We start from the raw sequence: 17884 nt of genomic DNA on the forward strand, positions 1-17884 counted from the left end.
CTGATGCTGACGTTGCCCTGTATAGTTTCTGATCTTCTCAATAAGGTAGAGATATCAACTTACAGGATTTGTGGTTTAGCAAATATTATCAATGTACTTTGCCAAAAAGATGTTGTTTTCTGCTTTAGTGATTTCAAGTGAAATAGTTTTGGCCATCCTGGCCTGGCATATAAAGACATGAACAATTACAAACAGTAGTACATGTATATCCGATAAATCTTTCATTTATTCTGTATTTTACAGATTTCAAAATAAATTAGAAGTTGAAAATTATGTGCCCAAGTAATTATGTACAATTTCGTATAAATTACATTACTGTGCCATGAATGTACAATGAGAAATGCATGCAGTAGTGCCACCTATGTACAAACCAAGTAGTTCCATCGAAGCGAAGTATCGTCTGATTCCTCCTGTAACTACCATCTATATTACAAATCAATTTCCAGATGTGCTTCAACTATTGCTGGAAATCAAGTAAATGTCAATAATTTAGACCTATTTACACTAAACGCACCTGTATTTCTATACAGATGAGCCAGTCTAAAACATCCTTTGATGGTCAGATCCGTGACCACCAGGTTCCAGTTGTTAGAAAGTATTCTAGTTCACAACACCAAACTTTCTAGCAACTGGGCCGTGCTTGGTGATGTTTCTGGTCAATTGAAACTGTCTTTGCGGTCACAAATTCCAGTTTCAGCAGCATTATCTGTCCACAGACCACACATGTAGCATCCTTTTAAAGGACGTAAAGGTTTTTCATTCCAATGCTCATCAGCACATGATGATACCTGGTCCACCATCCGAGCAGTTGTTTTGTGAGTTGATGTTTTCCATTCGCATGCCCTCATATTCAGGATGAAAGTTTGCATTGTTGCTCTGATTATAACATGTATTGTTACTCGGGAATTGACTTGGATTATTGTCAATGTGTGAAGTCACTCCCATATTGTTCTGGATTTGTAAATGTGAATTTGACGTCTTTCGTTTCGTATTCAGGTCTGTGCGCGATGCTTTCAGCTGCTTATGTTCCCGGATTCTGAAAAGATTGCGAAAAGTTTGTTGAAGGAAATGTTGTGGAGAAAGTTTGTTCAATCAAGCTATATGGCTCAATTGAACCTGGCCATGATAATTCCCCAAGACTTAAACTGATACAGATGAGGTTAATTACTTTAAGCTGAAGCTCTCTCATTCTTACTTCTTGGCCCATCATTTTGGTGGTCAGCCTCCCACGTCAGTTTCAGATCTTGTATAAACTGCTGATTCTGATCAAATCATTTAGTATTGATAGTAAACTGATAATTGTCAGAATTAATGTCAACGTGGTAAAGACTGTGACCAATGGGACTTCTTGACATTTTGATCTTAGGAGCCACTCCCATAATTGAGGACTTCTTTGTAATCATCATCGCCATTTAAGATCGTAGTTGACGTCTTGAATCTTACCTTTTGATCAGCAACAGTATGACTAGGATTGCCAAGATAAGGAGCAGGCCTCCAATCACTCCACCGATGATGGCAGCTGAAGTTAGAGAGAAAAGATATAAAGAATTTGCAATGGCAGGACAGGCCCAGAGAGGACTGATGTTTTGTCCTCTCGACCAAACTCCTTTCAGTTCCCTGATCGAGTGTATACCTCCTGGTGTCCTCTATAGCTACAGTGTCCAGTCTTTCTGGCAGATTTGACCCATTTGAGTCTAAACCATTTCAAATATGTCTTTCTATTCTTACCTGCTGGATAGGGCAGCCCTGTGCGTCTTTTCTCCTTCACAATGTCCTCGGTACCATCTGAAGTGTTCTGTGAGTTCCCTGGGCTGCCACCAGATGGCCTCGTAGTGTCTTCTTTTTGGGTTGTGGATGTTGATGTTGTGGTTGGTGGTGGTGGTGGAGTTGGTATGAGAGGAATTGCTGAAAAAGATGAGATCAAGTCAAACCTTCGTAGAATTGAAAAGATTCTATTCTATTAGTTAACTGGTTTGAAGGTCTACCCAAATGTGGAGTATCTATTGTGATATGGTGGTCCAGTGGCATGAGCTAGATTTAACGCATACCAGTGCCTTCCTTCGACTCTCACTGCTCAAATCAATCACTTAGAACCCACTTGGCAGTGAATTGGAAAAAAAGAATGAGATTTGAACATAGTTGATATCATACCTTCATAATAAATCCAGAATCCCTTCATTGGACTAGTTTCATCACTCGTGAATTCCAACTTTACAGACGTGTTCTTCTGATACGTGGTAAATATCCTATCGTTCCACCGATTTCCACATAGTGTCAATTCCCTGGTGGAGCTCGATAGGCGGAGCTTATCACCACAGCCTGTTTGTGATGGAACAGGAAGATAAAAGTCTAGCACATCTATGGTAAATGTCTGGGTGGGGCGTCCCCTGATTGTTATTGTGCATGATTTGTTGTTTGGGTAATTCCGTGGATAGTGCGGTGTCGTTATGTATCCGTATTGAGACGTGACTTCAGAGACGGCACAAATGTCCACGGTTTCTGATGCTGGAAAGTTGATGAAGAGAAGTAAGATATTGATGGAACAGTTTGGAAAAGACGTCCCTGTTGATACTGTCTCAGGTCATAGGTACCCCAGTCGAAGCGACACTGTTGAATACATCACATTAGACGAATGACAATGACCAGACAGGATGATGTGTGCATCAATCTCTGTACCTAATATTTCCAATCCCCGCCTTTTTGATAGGCAGTCTTTAAAAGAGCTCATTAAAGGGACTTTGCGATCTCTGAGCTTTGTGTGTCAAGAAGCGAATATAGAAGCACTAATTGAAGATCTGTGAGGTCTTTGAACCCAAAGCACTCGATTACTTCCTTACCTTTTATGCACTCGTAATCCGCCTGAACATATGTACTCCTTTTATTGCTGCATCCTGGGATTGTATTACCGAGATTCCCAGACGGCAAGTTGATCACGCACCATTGTTTCCCGATGCAAGAATAGTGTTCTTTATCCACTAATTTACAGTCGCCATCTTTGAACGCGCACTGTCCCGTATGGCTGTATCCATAAAATGTCTGAATTATTCGCACCATGTAGCCCGCATCACATGCAAGTCGTATTGTTTTCTGTGTGTCAAAACAGGCACTTACACTTCTATTGGCATAACCTGGAAAGAACAAATTAAAATTTAATTAGAAGTTTAATTTCTTGCTGCCACAGCCTGTGTTAGAAATGTACAATGTACATGTATGTCAAATTGTGAAACTACATTGGAATGTTTCAATCAGAGATTCCTGGATAATGATACAGTCATTGTGGAAATAATGCATAAATTTCTTTTAATGCCAATTAAGGGGGACGCCTCATTAAACCCTAGACAATGATCTGGTGAGAAAGTTGGTCAATGGTGAGAATAATTTAATGCGAAGTAAAAAGGTTTGAGCCAAATGTTATGAACTGCTGCATGTCAATCATCTCCTGATAGATCATTCAATCTCCCATACATCATCGATTAGTTGTCTTACATTGCTACTTTTGTCATATTTGATAGATGTTCCATTACCTGCATGCTAACCTATTATGCCATTGTTATCTCAAGATCAATCAGTATTTAATAATTCACAAGAACATTGTAAATAATTCACATCATCGTGCTGTGGTTCAGGTCAATCGTGATCAATGATCTCGAATGAAACTTGTCATGGTTTTGGATTCGTTCTGAATGGGTGATATTGTCTTGGTATTGGTATGGTCATGAAGCAAATATGTTAGCATTGTGAACATTTGTCACTGGTACTTATACCCATGTGGTGTTGACATATTTTGATGTAATCAATAGGCCCAGGCATCCTGGTACCTAAATTAGATCGAACCTCTCTGTTAAGGGCACCCTCGAGACTGACGAGTGCTGTGCTTAATAGGCAGGTTTCCTGATTAGAGAGGTCAAATTGAATGGAAACAACCTATTTGGGACCAAATCTATTGCCCTTAATAGAGAGGTGTCCGCTATTAAAGGGAGCTTCTACAGTGCCAACACCCTTAATGATTCATGAATGGCGAATGTCAGGATACTTTAAAGAAGTCGGCTCAATGGTTTGCACACAGCAGCCAAAAAGAGCGTGGTCATTTACATTTGAAAGTGCCTGTAATTCAATAGGGACCAAAAGATTCTCATCAGGAATAGGCCTATAGACTTCTTGGAAGACCTTGAATTGAAATTTGGGTTAGATGGAAGATGACTTACCGTAACAGCCAATGATCTGCACCAAGAAGAACGCCAGTATTGCCTGGCACCACCCTCTCGTATTCATGAAGTCCATCTTTGCTGGCTGTCTTGTCACTGTCACATGCTCTATAATGAGAAAGATAGCTACTGTGTTACTTTCGATCAGCAGAACCCCTGAGGGATTAATTTATGCATTAGTATTCCTCCTAGAAAGCATCAGTAATCTGATCATTAGTTGGTGCATTGTGTCTCTTCGTCTAATGAGATAGTGGCAGTGGAAAAAGGGAGTAGCTGTATGCACTTTATACTTTAGCCATAGCAATAAGATCTATGATAATAATTGCGGCTTTCATTAAGCACTTTTTCCAGACCATTGTCTGTTCCAAAGCACTTTCCTCCTGTCACTATTGTAGGTCTCCAGTGAGTGCTTCATAGAGGCACTCGGGGGTATCAAGTGGCTACTGTCATTTCAGCACTCACCAGAGCTCAAAGGCAAGCAGTGCCACTTGTTGCAGCCCTTGTTTGGCCGTTTTCAGGGGTGGGAGAAATCTGAGAGTAATTGAAGGAGTCGCAAACTTCAAAGAATCTCTTTTAATATGTCATCCGTCAGTTGTCAATAATGGACTGGTCTGTCTCCTTGGTTACCAGTAAGTATAGTATATCCGTCTATATATTGAAGGAAAGATGGGCACATGCAGCACCGTGGTACCCATGGTTACAGCTTGGCTAGATTTAAGACCCTCAGGCACTTTGCAGGGTTTTATCCTTTAGGTGTCAACTATAAACGTGTGACACATTTCGTTTGTGTTTTGCAGAAATTAATATCTCCTTGAGAGCATGCTACATTGGGAGTATTATCCAACATTGCAAAAGTTTGGCATGAAAATAAAAAAGATATCCTTTCTGATATTGACAAGGATGGGCTAATGTTTTTGTGATGTGACATCACCCATGGCATTGGGCGGAGTCTATAGAATCTTTCTCCTGAGGATTTCTATTTCATTACGTGTTATTGGGTCAAGTTGAGTGATTAACTCAATAAAAACAGAGAGCATTTCCGGAAAAATAAATCCCAGCCATAGGCAAGTTATTTGAATGTGCTTAATTTTAGATGCAACTTATTTTGGATTCTTAAAAGTGAAGTAAACATTTCTTTACGCAAAACTTGAACTAGAAAACTCTTTTAGTGGAATATTGAATAAAAGCTTCTGGCCAAATGTTCATTTTAAAAGCAGCGGCAATTATTTTTTGTGCGCTATGCAAACAAATGAACCGTTGGCAAATTAAACTAAGGAAATGTCACAAAGTTTTTGAATGGTTTGCGTCAGCTTTAAAAATAATGAATGATTTTATCGAAGCAATCAAAAATTAAATGACCATGGTGTATCTTGGTGGCCCGAAAAAGACCATTCCCCTCTAATGTGATGATGCCCATCCTGACCAGGTTACTAGTGTACCAACATCTACACTGAAAGTAGCTGAGTAAACTGATAATTATCTCAGGTTGAAGGGTTGTTTTTATTGCGAGTATTGTTATAAATACAATACTATATGTGTTATTATAACATTGTTTGAATAAATTATATCAAGTTCACAGCCTGGGGTGTCATGGTGTCAATCTGCACTATACACTCTATACTCTCCAGGCGTGCTTTTTGATCCGGTGATACTTTGTATTAGATGTGATGATAGCATTATGTCAAACTGTTCATAAGTGATGACACTTTTGAAGCCCAACATGATTACTCTTTCAGAAAGATTCTTGTCAACCTAACAGTAAGTGTGGGGTTTAAAGTCACCATTTTCAAGATTGAAGGTCGACTTAAGTCTTGGTTCTAGTGACAGATGACAAGAAATGCCCCAGCTGAGTAAAGAGGGGCGTAGAGAAAAATGACTTATTATCACAGAGACAGCCTAGTGAGCTGAAGGATTATTACACGGACATCCTAGAGGGTCTGTGCCTCTGGAAATAGTGGCTTTGTTGACATGGCTTGCAAGAGAGCGGAGGGGCGGAGTGATTACATAACCATTTAGTGATGTGATCCGGGGTAATTGTGAAATGAGGTGTGATGAGAATAATGCAACTTTCCATGGACCATCTGTGGTTGTTTGGGGAAACCATTTCACTAGTAAAGAAAATGTTTTGGGTGACCACTTCAGAAAAGTGGAGGTTGTATAGGCAGAGGCCAGGTAGATCAGATCGAAGTTACTTGAAGTTGCCAATAGGGGGCTCTCAAGGGTTCATCAAAATCACACTGTTTGTTACTGATTGAAACCGAACCCAGGCCAAAAAATCCAACTGCTGCATGGTATTTATGACAAATTTGGTGAAGATATGTTGAGATCTGGTAAATACTCCAAATTGCTTGTTCTCAAAAAGCTCAATGGCTCTTGAATCAAACTTGTTCCTGTGTGAAAACCTTCACAAGACCTCTAAACTTGACCTCATCCTGACATTCTATGCCTATTCTAAACCCTTCAAAGTGTTGAATTGTTTTTCTTATTTTCCCTGCATGGCATGGGAAAGGAAAGAAGTTGGCCTATCAGGGAGAATGAAATTGATACCAATCTGCAACCTGAAAAGGGCGATGCCTAAATCAAAACGGTCTAATGCATATGATGGACCGGATGGCCGCAACTTTGAAAACGGTGCAAAAGGGGAACCCTGCAGTGGAATACTTTATATCATGTCACCTTCATTGGCATGAATTGCCCTATGAAAACCTGATGTGTCACTTTTACAAAAGCTGCAATGAAAAATCCTCTGATTACTTTACATGATAAATCATTCCGTTTAAATGAAATGATTTAATAGATTGGCAGTTACATTACATAACAGACCACTAAGCAAAATTTCCCAAATCTCAGCCCAGGATGATAGCACTATTGCATCCTTCAGAAACCCAGATTCAACATCACTAATGATATTAACTGATCATCTTACCTTCTGCGGCTCAATTCTGTTAAACGATTATCTGAATATTGTGGTGATATCAACCATTTGACGTTCAAGGATGAAGGAGGGTATCCATAGGGTACAAAATCTTGACATAATATATCACAAAATTGCTAAATGGCACCGGTATATAAAACCAGAGATCAGGGTTATACCAAAGCTGAAACGAAGTGGGGGTGGAAGGTTGTGCCAACGCACCGCCTGCAGCAGCTTTGATGGTGAATGTTCATTAAATTTCTCGCCTGAGTGTCTTGCGATGAAAATAAAGCTTGCATGATGGTTTGTAGTTTTAGGAATAAGTTTACACACTGATTGACAGATTTGATAGCTTTGAATGGGCCAGATTTATCCTCAGAATATTGCTACGTCTTTCTAAGAAAATATTTTGAATTGAACTCGTTTAAAAAGCGTGAAGTTTTCTTTCTTTCTGTTATTTCAATGTAAACAAACTGGAGAACAGATGTATCTGCTCTAGAGAAATCCTCATTTCATTCGTTCAAACCTGTTTCCATCTGCAATTTTGCAGCAGTAATTTTGATGTTTTAAAATCTCTAATTAGTGTTCATAAATTATCATCATAATTAGCCTCTATTAGTTTAAAAGTGAATATCTTAACACTTTGAAAATTAGATGTTTGGCAGCTCTGCTTAAAGCCTCAACGTGGTGTTTGATGAAGACAGTGTGCACTGAAAGCAGTGTATCTTTGCAACTTTATGATGATATCAATCCAGGCAACCATGTGCTCGAACCATTTGAAAAGCACACCTTGTAAACCATACTGGATTCATAGAAGGTATCTCAAAATAGACAGTTCACCTGAAATCTGATGAATATAATTGTTGTAATTAACATCATACCAGGAGTATATGTCATTACTGAGACATGCCAAGTTCTTCAATACAGCACTTTTAGACCAGAGCATTTTGCATTTTCAATCACAGTATACCACCAGCCTGACAATGTAATCTGGACATTGCTTGCAAAGACAGTTTCCTAGAAGCGGTGATTTTCGCACCATTTGAGCATTTTCACTTTTATGGCATCTGCCACACTTCTTTTCAACCAGAGCAGTCACGTAACACGTCCTAAGACAGATTTAGTGACCCGTGCCTTTGCAGGCCAATTCTCATTGGAGAATTTACATTATCCTAGAAATGGAGAAAAAGGATTTTACAGCCACGTGCCCCTGAATCGAAAAAAAGTAATTTGGCGACGTGATAAAATTTGTAAAATATAAGAAAATGACTGAAGACTGCAGACACGTGCGTCTGTGTACCATAGCTGTAAAGAACCTCTTTGTTAAGCTGACAAACGGGTGCCGTTCTCTCGCCTGCCGGTTGCTGAGAGGCGCGAATCTGTTGTTATATTCTGGCACTTTTAGCTTTTGAGGTGGTGCATTCTGGAAGTCGGGTGATTGTAATCTTTCGGTGATTTGGAACGTGCGACTTATTACATCAAGTTGGAGTTTGACGTCATTGTCCCTTTGCCGAGACTTGCATAATCTTGAAGTAACGGCGGATAATTTGGCTATCTTGCCATCTTGATCTTGATAGAGGTAACTTTGACTGACTTTGCTTTCTCCCAGTCTGCGTCTTGTTACATAATCATCTTTTCCCTTTCTCATGACTTACCAAACCAGGTGTTATTGTATCAATTTGGTGACGGTCTCACTGCATTCCCTTTGAATGATGTAAAATCTACATATTTTCGTCTCATTTAGAAGTTAGTCACCGTATAACAGTGATGGTCTGCAGCATGTGGAGAGAATTTTTTTCATTCAAGGTTTCCAGTGTTCTTCTGACTGGTTGCCCCTGTAATGCAATCAAATAAAATACCTTCCACACTTCTACGTCTTAAGGCAAAATAACATGAAATGATCTGTAAAATTACATTTTCTGATGGTTTAACATTGTTACTCGTAATTTTGCTATTATGTAAATTACGCCACCTGGACCCCAAATTTTGAGATGTAAATTTGTAACCTTGGGCTAGTTTGTTGTAAGGAAGTGCCATGTTGTTGGCGGCAGACACACATCCTGTGGAACAATTGACCATGACCGCTCCATCCCTCGGAGGTATAGTGGCGGTCCTTGAAGGTAACGAATAGGATCTTGTGGACAAACGAATATTTAATTTAACATCTCCATTCTTTTATAACATGACCTAATAAAGAGTAAGATTGAAAATGTATCGGAGGCATTCAAGGATGGGTAAAATTTAACTTCTTTTGGGGCTGTAGGTTTTGTTTAAACTTGGGCTGAAGTGACGAAATTCTAATGCCCGACTTGTGTCAATGCGGGTGATGAAAATTCTGAGGGGTATATCTGTCTGAAGCAAGTCAACATTGGTGGAATAGCCAGAATAGAAATTTAGTAAGGATTGTCTCCTATGTTTGCAGCTTAGTCATATTGGCTAACCTTTGGGATGGAGGTCCACTGCAACCAATAAGACGAGGAGGTGATTTGCCGGAAGTTCTAAATTAGATAATTTGTAAATTTTGTGTTTGGAATTTGGGCACGACTATGAAAACGAGGCTTAGAAAAGTTGCTGGGTTTTGTCAGTTATTTCTAAATGTGGTTTTCATGCCAGATGGAAAAAACACTTCTATATCAGTTATGTCCTGAAATAAGGATCACTTGTCTTTTGTGAGAAGTAACATTTTTAAATTGGATTCAAAAAATCATTAGAAAATGTTCACTTGAGTTTTCAATGGCTAACTGTTGCTATGCGATTCATTATGATACTGAAATATGAGAAAAATATATTTTGAATGTAAAGAAGGGTTGGAAGGAGTCTGAGGACCCTTGGCGGGCACTCAGACACGTGCAGCTGGCCTCAAGATCACAGTCACCAAACACAGATGAATAGGAACCCTGACCATACAATAAAGCGGCCATGTGCCCCTTTCACACCATAACAATAACACGGTAAATAGATATTCGTAAGTGTTAGCGATGCAAATAAGTCGCAGCGTGTCGTTCTTTGAGAGTTCTGGTTAGATTATTCACTTTGATAGTTGAGAACACTTTAACAGCTTCAGAGGCTGAGTGTACGATCTCTTCAAAACCTCAAAAGCACACTTTGACATTTATTTCCGAGAAGAACGCTGGCATGTCTGCGAGGGAAATATAAAACAATTTGTTGAATCTTTAATAGGCTATGGAGAATCTGCTCAATGGGAATGTTGAGCTGGAGACCAGACTCCAGCTCATGTGCTTCAGACCTGCTCCCAAATGACAAAAAGAGAGGAAGACATGGCCAAAGGACACCACCTTGACACCGATATCTGGTTCAGTCAAAAGAACTTGGCTAAGTTCAGCAGCCAGCTTCGTCGGGAGGAAAAGTTGCTCTCCAGGTCCCACAAGACACAACATGTTTTGAGTATTTTGTGGTTTTCTTTTTCCCTCTCAAGAATTCCTCACGATCTCAAACATGAAGAACATCCAACCTTGTATCATTCTACGATGTTTACGAGAGCAAGTGAGGGAATTCCTACGACATATCTCTCGCGTACGCACCTGCTCGGCTTTGCTTTTGCTGCGAGGATGCAATTTCTCCACCTGAAACTACACTGCCTCACTCAGTGATCTATGATAGAAATATGGTCTTTGGACAGCTGAGGTATCAAAAAAGTCTTTTTGCTGCTGTGCAGGATGGGACCTTTTTATAACGAGACGTCAGAACAGTTGCTATTAGAAATAAGACTTTTTAAAGTTTTAAAGAACAATTACCTGTCTCTGTTTTCTTTGTAAATCCAGGGGGATGCTTCCATCCAATCTAAAGAGATGAAAAACACATCCCTCAACTTACCTCTCTCAATTTCAAATCCACATATCGTTGCGGCTTAGGTGGTCAAAAAGCAGGAAGGCTGACTGTGCTACAGACCAACAGTCCCGTTGGAAAATGCTTTAAATCCGCATCCGCAAAAGTTACATCCAGGTTTATATCTAAACAGATAAAAACAGATCTATCGGCTTACTTACGTTTCTCAATGTTACTGAACACCAATAGTATCCTAGGTGAATTCTAATCACTGTATCTCGATGCTACAAGTTTCTTAATCACTGAATCCCGATACTTGTAGTTTATCCTGCGGCAGCCACGAGCCAACTGTTGTCTGTTTAGCCAGGTATTCACATAACACCAGCTCTAACTCCCGCATCAATAGCCCAGCTGTTGCGTGAACCAACTCATAGAATTGGTGCAGAGGGTCGCACAGTTGCTGTTGCGGTAAACCCCTTGTATTATCGAGCTAACTTGGAGCGAGTGACATGTCCTGACGATTGGCCCAGATCATTAGACGGAAAAGTTCGCTCTGTAACAATTGTTTTTAAGGTTAATTATTTATCCAGTGGTCAAGAACGTCACATATGGCCAATGTTGTTTTCCTTAAAGACCACGCTCTTATACCCCAGGCAGTTTATGGGACTTCAATAAAATATTCATCTATCCTGTTACATTCCAATGATAATGTAGTTTGTGTTGACCATTCTATGTGTACACTTAATGGTGGTGTTACCTTCCTCTATCAAAGCTGTGTACTTAACTCTAGAATGCTGCTTGGGAATTAACCCTCATTAAACCAATTGTTGTTGGTCACCATCTGTCTAAGTATATTCTTGAGCTTAGCTGCCCCCCTCCTTGGCATATTGGGCTATTGCAACTTACATAAACTCCTGGTTGCAACACGAGCAATTCATTGCAGCCCATCTAGTTGCAATGAATTGAGTTGCAATAATTCGCCGAGTGTGTGTGGCAGGCATTATAAGGAAAAAAACACACCTAGCTTTAGTCCTTAAAAACCTTCAGACCACACATGGCATCTTAATGTGAATTTGTGTGAAACCACTCCCTTGTCAGAATTTGACCTAAAAATAAAGGTGCCTTTTATCCTCAGTTTTAGCAGAAAGACCATAGTAAGAATCATGAATACCTCTACACAATATTTCATAATAGAATTTGTTATCCTCAAGGCATTTCTTTGTGGATAAATCTTCATTTAGCGGAGATTCTGACGGCATTCTGACTGGTATTGAAACGGCATCTGGTGTTTGGCGCGTGCCGCTTTCTTAACAAAGTGCGAGGACTGTGATTCTGCTCACCTGGGTGATATGTTTTATAGTAATCCTTGAGCTTTTCTATCATGAGTTTTCAGTTTTTCTTCCTTCTACGTTTCAATATACTGTCCTAATCACAAATGACGTTCCGTAAATCGTGTCATTACACTCTCATACTTTCAGTGTGCGCCCTGACCACCTTGATATTCTACAACCTAGCAAAATAACATTTTCACATGCCTTTGATAACTTACTTCAACATGTTATCAGGTAGACCACGAGAATGGATACCGAAGACAATATCAATTTTTCATATTATGTTCATCAGGCCGACTCAAGCTACCCTGATCTGCGCCAGACTTTTAAACAGAAACTGAAAGGGGTTAATTTTCTCGGGCGGTAAAATGGAAAATGTAGTCTAAAGCACTTGTCGGGCAAAATCCTCTTTAAAATAAAAAAAATTCTAAATGAAGAACAAAGTCGTGTTTTACTTTTCTCTTGTATTAAGCCTGGGAACTACATGTGTAACAGCACAATGTGCAAATTGAACTTGTTGTCACATTCATTGAATGATTCAATGCACCAGTCTTCTCGATGCAATGGTTCTGTTTGAGTATTGATGGAGTGGACATATCAATTGTCAGGAATGCACTCAACTTTAATTGATTACCTATTGTAATATTCATGTAGGACCCTTACATTTAAAACTTATAGGCCTGTTTCTCATGATCAATTTTCAGAAATGCGTACAAGTCCTGATACAAGTATGGCTACTGACATATTACTGATATATGCCATGTTTAACTTCTGTATGATGGACATTATTTTGATGTCATCCTATCGACCCTCCTTTTCTCGTATTGTTTGAAGAGTCTCATAGAGTAGTGGTTAGCATGACTGCTGGCTACCTCACAATAGGGCCCGTGTACCTCCTTGTCTTTGCCAGCCTATTCCAAGGAGAACCCAGAATTGTATTGCTGGCTTTCAAGGAATTCAAATTCCTGCCTTTACAAATTCGAGGTGTGTCGGATGAGACAGAAAGATGACATCCCTAATTTACCTCTGTGTCTTTGCCATTGTAACATTGTTGAATCAATCATCACGGAGGCATGTCAAAGTATCTGTGTGCGTTTTCTGTCGCATCCAGAATATCATCCTCCACACAGGAACTTTAACTGTACAATTCAATAGTGAAGGTCATCAGTATGACTGGGAGACTCCGCCTTTAAAGTCCATCATTGTCTTACAGCTGGATGTTATATCTCTCCACTTCTCTTCTCAGTCAAAAAAAGAATGTGATATATTGACAACACTATTGATACCTTTCTCTGTGAGATTCCATGTGGTGTTCCGATTTGGTGGCATCTGGTGCCCCAGTTTTGAATACTTTCATCAATACTGCTGCCAACATTGATTTTGATCTTCTGATTGCACTATCATTACTGGATGCAGCATTGTACCTGATTTCAAAAGCTGAATATGATACTTTGTATTGTGGTATTTACGAAAACCACAAGTATTGACAGACTGGTCTAGGTGACAACAACACTAGTGCTATAGTTGCATTGTTCAACGAGCTCACTGAATCTAAAGTAAATTGAGAGAAATTTGTGAATATTGTCGGGCAATATGTCTTCCCTCAAAATTTTGAAATGCTCTAGTAGTTGAGTGATGAGCCCTAAACATCATTGTCATTGATTGGCTTTAGGTTGGCCCACATCGGCTGAGAATCAAAGTTCCGCTTTATTGCAATGAGGTCCAGGATCTAGTATCAAGGGTGGAATTTATTATGACAAAGCATATCATGGTTCTTAAAAAGGTAGGGTAGATCGGCTCATTACCATCCATCTTGGGTTTTGTTGAACAATGATGATATCTGTTAGACATGATGATACCAGTCAGGAGGAAGGTATGTGTCTGATAAGCGTTCATGAGATCATGGCCATGTCAATGACTCACTGACCAGTTCAATGGCATCCAGACTCAACGGTCCAGTTATACTGTGGCTCAACTCTTGTCGACTTCGTGTAGACGATTCAAGACAGCTCGCTTTAATCATGGTCATTGGGGAAATAGAGTGAATCACTCCAGTCCTGGTATAACCTTGACTCAGCCCATGCAAACTGGGGGCTGAAAGAGCCGCATGGCCGGTGTTATAATGAAGTTCTTTGCAGTCAAACTACTTAGATGAAATATCCTGGATCTAAAAAAGTTGGATACAGGATGTATGACAGATTGTCCTTGATAGGATGTAGATCAGGAAGAATTCGGTTAGGCAAGAAGTGGTCACAAGTAGAATGACCTTGTGTTCGGGGTGGAGCTGAATAGATGCATTTTGTAAGTGTTCTTTGAAATCGCATTGAAATCTCTGTCGTAGAACTCGACTTCATGGATGACGAAACTGATCATGCACAGAACATGGCAGGGCACTATTATCAATGAGTCATTCAAGTCTTCTATCAGAATTCAGCATCTTCTCCATTCATCATGTTTGGAAGATACCCGGGCAATACTCGCCTCAGCGATTGCCTCAATGATCGTAAATACTCGGGATTCCAGAGCGCCAGGTATACAACATAAATCACAACAGCCAAGTCATGTTTGTAAGCAAATCACATTTTTGATTCTGCGTCCATTGACTGTAGAAGCCAATAACCTTTTGGTAGAATCTTTGAGGCAACAAAATGCCTGCTAACGATTTGTTGACCTGACTGAAAAGCAATTTCAAACCAAACGATATTTGCAGATCGTGGTGGATATTCCTGTTCTGGGAAGGGAATTTGAACAACTGGGTACTGGAGTCTCAGCCACCATACCACTGAAGTGTTCGTCTGCACACTATAAAAGTTACCGCAAATACTGCTAAATTTGCAGCCTTCCAAATGATTGCCTTTGAAGAAATTGCCTGATATTTGACATATGTTGTTATACCAACCACTGAGACTTAGATGAATCTGGGGAACAACTTAACGTATATCTACAGATAGTTTTTTGAGAAGATGAGAAAGAAAACTGTTTGTGTTTGTGATGGGTTCACCTCCTTTGCACAATCTTTCATTTTTTTGCGTTCCTGAAGTACCAATTTGCACTCAAAGTGGTCCATAGTATACTGCCCGAAGTGAACCGATGCAGAATCCACAGGGTTTTTGTTCATGCTCTAGATAAACTTACAGCCACCAATTTGCACAAAATCATGCTGTCTTCTACCTGCTAAAGTTAGGCTGCTTTTTTTTGCAAATGGTTTCTCCCGATAAAAAAACTCTTCAGGATTCCATTCGTTCAAGGAATGTTTACATCATGTCATGCTGAGATGTAGCTGCACTTAGAAAACAAGCTTAACACTGGTGTTTAGGCATGCTCAGAGCGAACGAAAAGGTTCGTCAGGTTTGATGGATCCAAAACTCAAGTGGTGGAAGGCTAGATATAAGATGGTTTTAAAACTGGTGTTCCTTGGTGTCCTTCAGCATTCAGAACTGGGAGAATGTTTCTTTAAAGATAATATAATGACCAAATAACCAAATCATCGTTGCATTGTGAACATCTGATAATAAGTTTGATGTAAAGGTGTTGTCAGTGGAAGTTTTGGTGGAGACATGCAGTAGTGGAAGGTGTTACCTTTGATGATTTCGTCCTTTCAATCCTGTAGAAATTATTTCTTTTTTCATTTTACACTGACTAGATTTTTCACATCCTCAAATTCTTTGTCACACGAAGCCAAAAGTTGTAATTGAAATACCCAATCAGAACAGAAACGGGACAGTTTGATACAAATCAAATTCCAACAGCAGAACTAATCCAATTAGTCAGACTAATCAAATTCCATGTTACTAGATGCTGCTGCTGCTGCGGATTCGCCATCCGAATCGTCTCCACAGATCGAGAGATGGGCGCCAGGGCGCCAGATGCTTCAGCGACGGCAAGAGGCAAATCAAATTGTCTGTCACCATGGTTACCAGCTAACCCAATAAGGATGGGGGTATTTTGGGAATCGCGGAAAATGGCAACCTTTCTGCAATCCAAACGAAACCTTAATTCTTCAAGCCATTTCCTGTGAGAGCTTGTCCATTGCGTTCAATTCTATTTTAGGTCCAATTGGCATTGTTGATCAAAGCATCGCCCCTCACATTCCACCAGTCATTGGTATTTTATCTCTCATATACACTCAGTTCTACTGTTTTTAAAAAAACATGAGGTATCACAATATCACCACTATCGAAGTTACTCTGACATTCTTGAAATTCTTTTTGTGACAATTAGCTAATTAGCATTGATAACCCAATCATGATTAGGTAATTGATATGCGCATGTACTTGTCTGCTTCCTAGTTGTGGGTGAGGCAGATAATCTGTAAGCACAGATTTTCGATCAATTATGTCGTCTCAATATCGTCGGAGATTAGTCATCGTTCGCAATCAGTGCTTCGTAACATAATTGATCGTCCATCGATCTCCTGGGTTTGTTGTGTGTGGGTGGGTCTGGTGAGGCAGGGCTTATTTGTTTTTAGTTGACAGGTATTGTACCAGTCAGAAGAAAATGATATCCTCTCTTTTGTCAGGAAACTTGTATGCATCATTCAAACTTTAATTGCAGCACTCTTGGTTCATAATGCAGGCTTAGGTGCAGAGATGTACAGTCTAAAAGTCAATTATAGCACCACTTTAGAATGTTTGTGGATGTTGTGGGTGATGCAGGATTATTTCTTTTGACCACAACTGTACTTCAAACTTCAAACTGGAATATTCCAGCAACAAGTGAGAATTTTACGATGGAATAAAATTTACTGTACTGCATTTTAATGAAATACTGAAACATCTTGATTTCCTTTTAAAATTCTACATCTCCATTTTGGACAAGAAAGACAAGCCAAAATTATTATAAGTATAAGAAGACTGATTGTACATTGCCATAATGCATTCAATGACAATCAATGGTGCAAACAAAGAATCATATAGGCACGGCCATGTACTGACTGACTCCGAGGTGGAGTCGATATATTGATGTCTGATGATGCATTACTTGTCGTAGTTTGAGAATTATGATTGTTTTCATTCGACCATCTTCTAATGAGATGCTTCAGAACTGAGACATCTTTTCCCATTTTCTTCGAGGGAGATGCCTTATGCATCCAAATGAAAGATGAGACTTTGAGAAATATTTTGACCGGAATGAAAGGTTCGGCATCAGAATTAAGTTTCCTGTGTTGAGGTTGATAATGTAGAATGAATCTGGTATATATCTATATCTGAATAATTCTGTTAATCATGTGGCACCTCCTTTTGTTTATATCAGCCATGTCTTTCCTGTCCCTTATAAAACCAATCATCAATCCTCTTTCACCTAAGAAAAGGTTTCCTTCAGGTTTCAATCTATGAAAGATATCAAAAAAGAAGATAAAAAACTCACCTCCCACCATTGTTGGTCCAGGACCTGTTTGCCAATCCATTCAGGCCCAGTATAACTTGCTCTAGCCGCTAAAGTCCCTGTCCTTTCGTGTGGCAGTTACCCTTGGACACTGCGCTGGTGATGATTAATGATTTATGTCATGTGTCACTGGTGTCACCTGGACTTGCTGTTGTCAGTGCCCCCTCGTGGTCTTTTCAGGAAACGTCTCAGAGATGCTGGAACAATTCCAGGTTCCATACATGCTATTGTCTGGTTAAACAATGATGTTCTCAAAAGGGGTG

At 39.7% G+C, this 17884-nt stretch overlaps 2 protein-coding genes across 5 annotated transcripts in view; one reads left to right on the forward strand and one right to left on the reverse strand.

The window, feature by feature from the left end:
- LOC135487769 (activating signal cointegrator 1 complex subunit 3-like) overlaps positions 1-17884 on the forward strand; it is a 46572-nt gene that overhangs the window by 19294 nt on the left and 9394 nt on the right. The gene's annotated exons all lie outside the window — the stretch shown is intronic.
- On the reverse strand, positions 199-17704 carry LOC135488191 (uncharacterized). Of its 4 annotated transcripts, none has more exons than XM_064772682.1 (7): positions 17604-17704; positions 4206-4313; positions 2838-3128; positions 2152-2505; positions 1729-1905; positions 1444-1519; positions 199-1036 (listed from the first exon to the last, which is right to left on the reverse strand). In XM_064772682.1, the coding sequence occupies exons 1-7, from the start codon at positions 17641-17643 to the stop codon at positions 772-774; spliced, it is 1311 nt and encodes a 436-aa protein (XP_064628752.1). In that variant the 5' UTR covers positions 17644-17704; the 3' UTR covers positions 199-771. The 4 variants fall into 4 exon arrangements, with proteins under 4 accessions (XP_064628752.1, XP_064628754.1, XP_064628755.1 ...); XM_064772684.1 differs by lacking the exon at positions 17604-17704 and adding an exon at positions 11127-11343; XM_064772685.1 differs by lacking the exon at positions 17604-17704 and adding an exon at positions 10954-11057.

Source organism: Lineus longissimus, chromosome 5, assembly GCF_910592395.1.
Source record: "Lineus longissimus chromosome 5, tnLinLong1.2, whole genome shotgun sequence".
NCBI classification, from domain to species: domain Eukaryota; kingdom Metazoa; phylum Nemertea; class Pilidiophora; order Heteronemertea; family Lineidae; genus Lineus; species Lineus longissimus.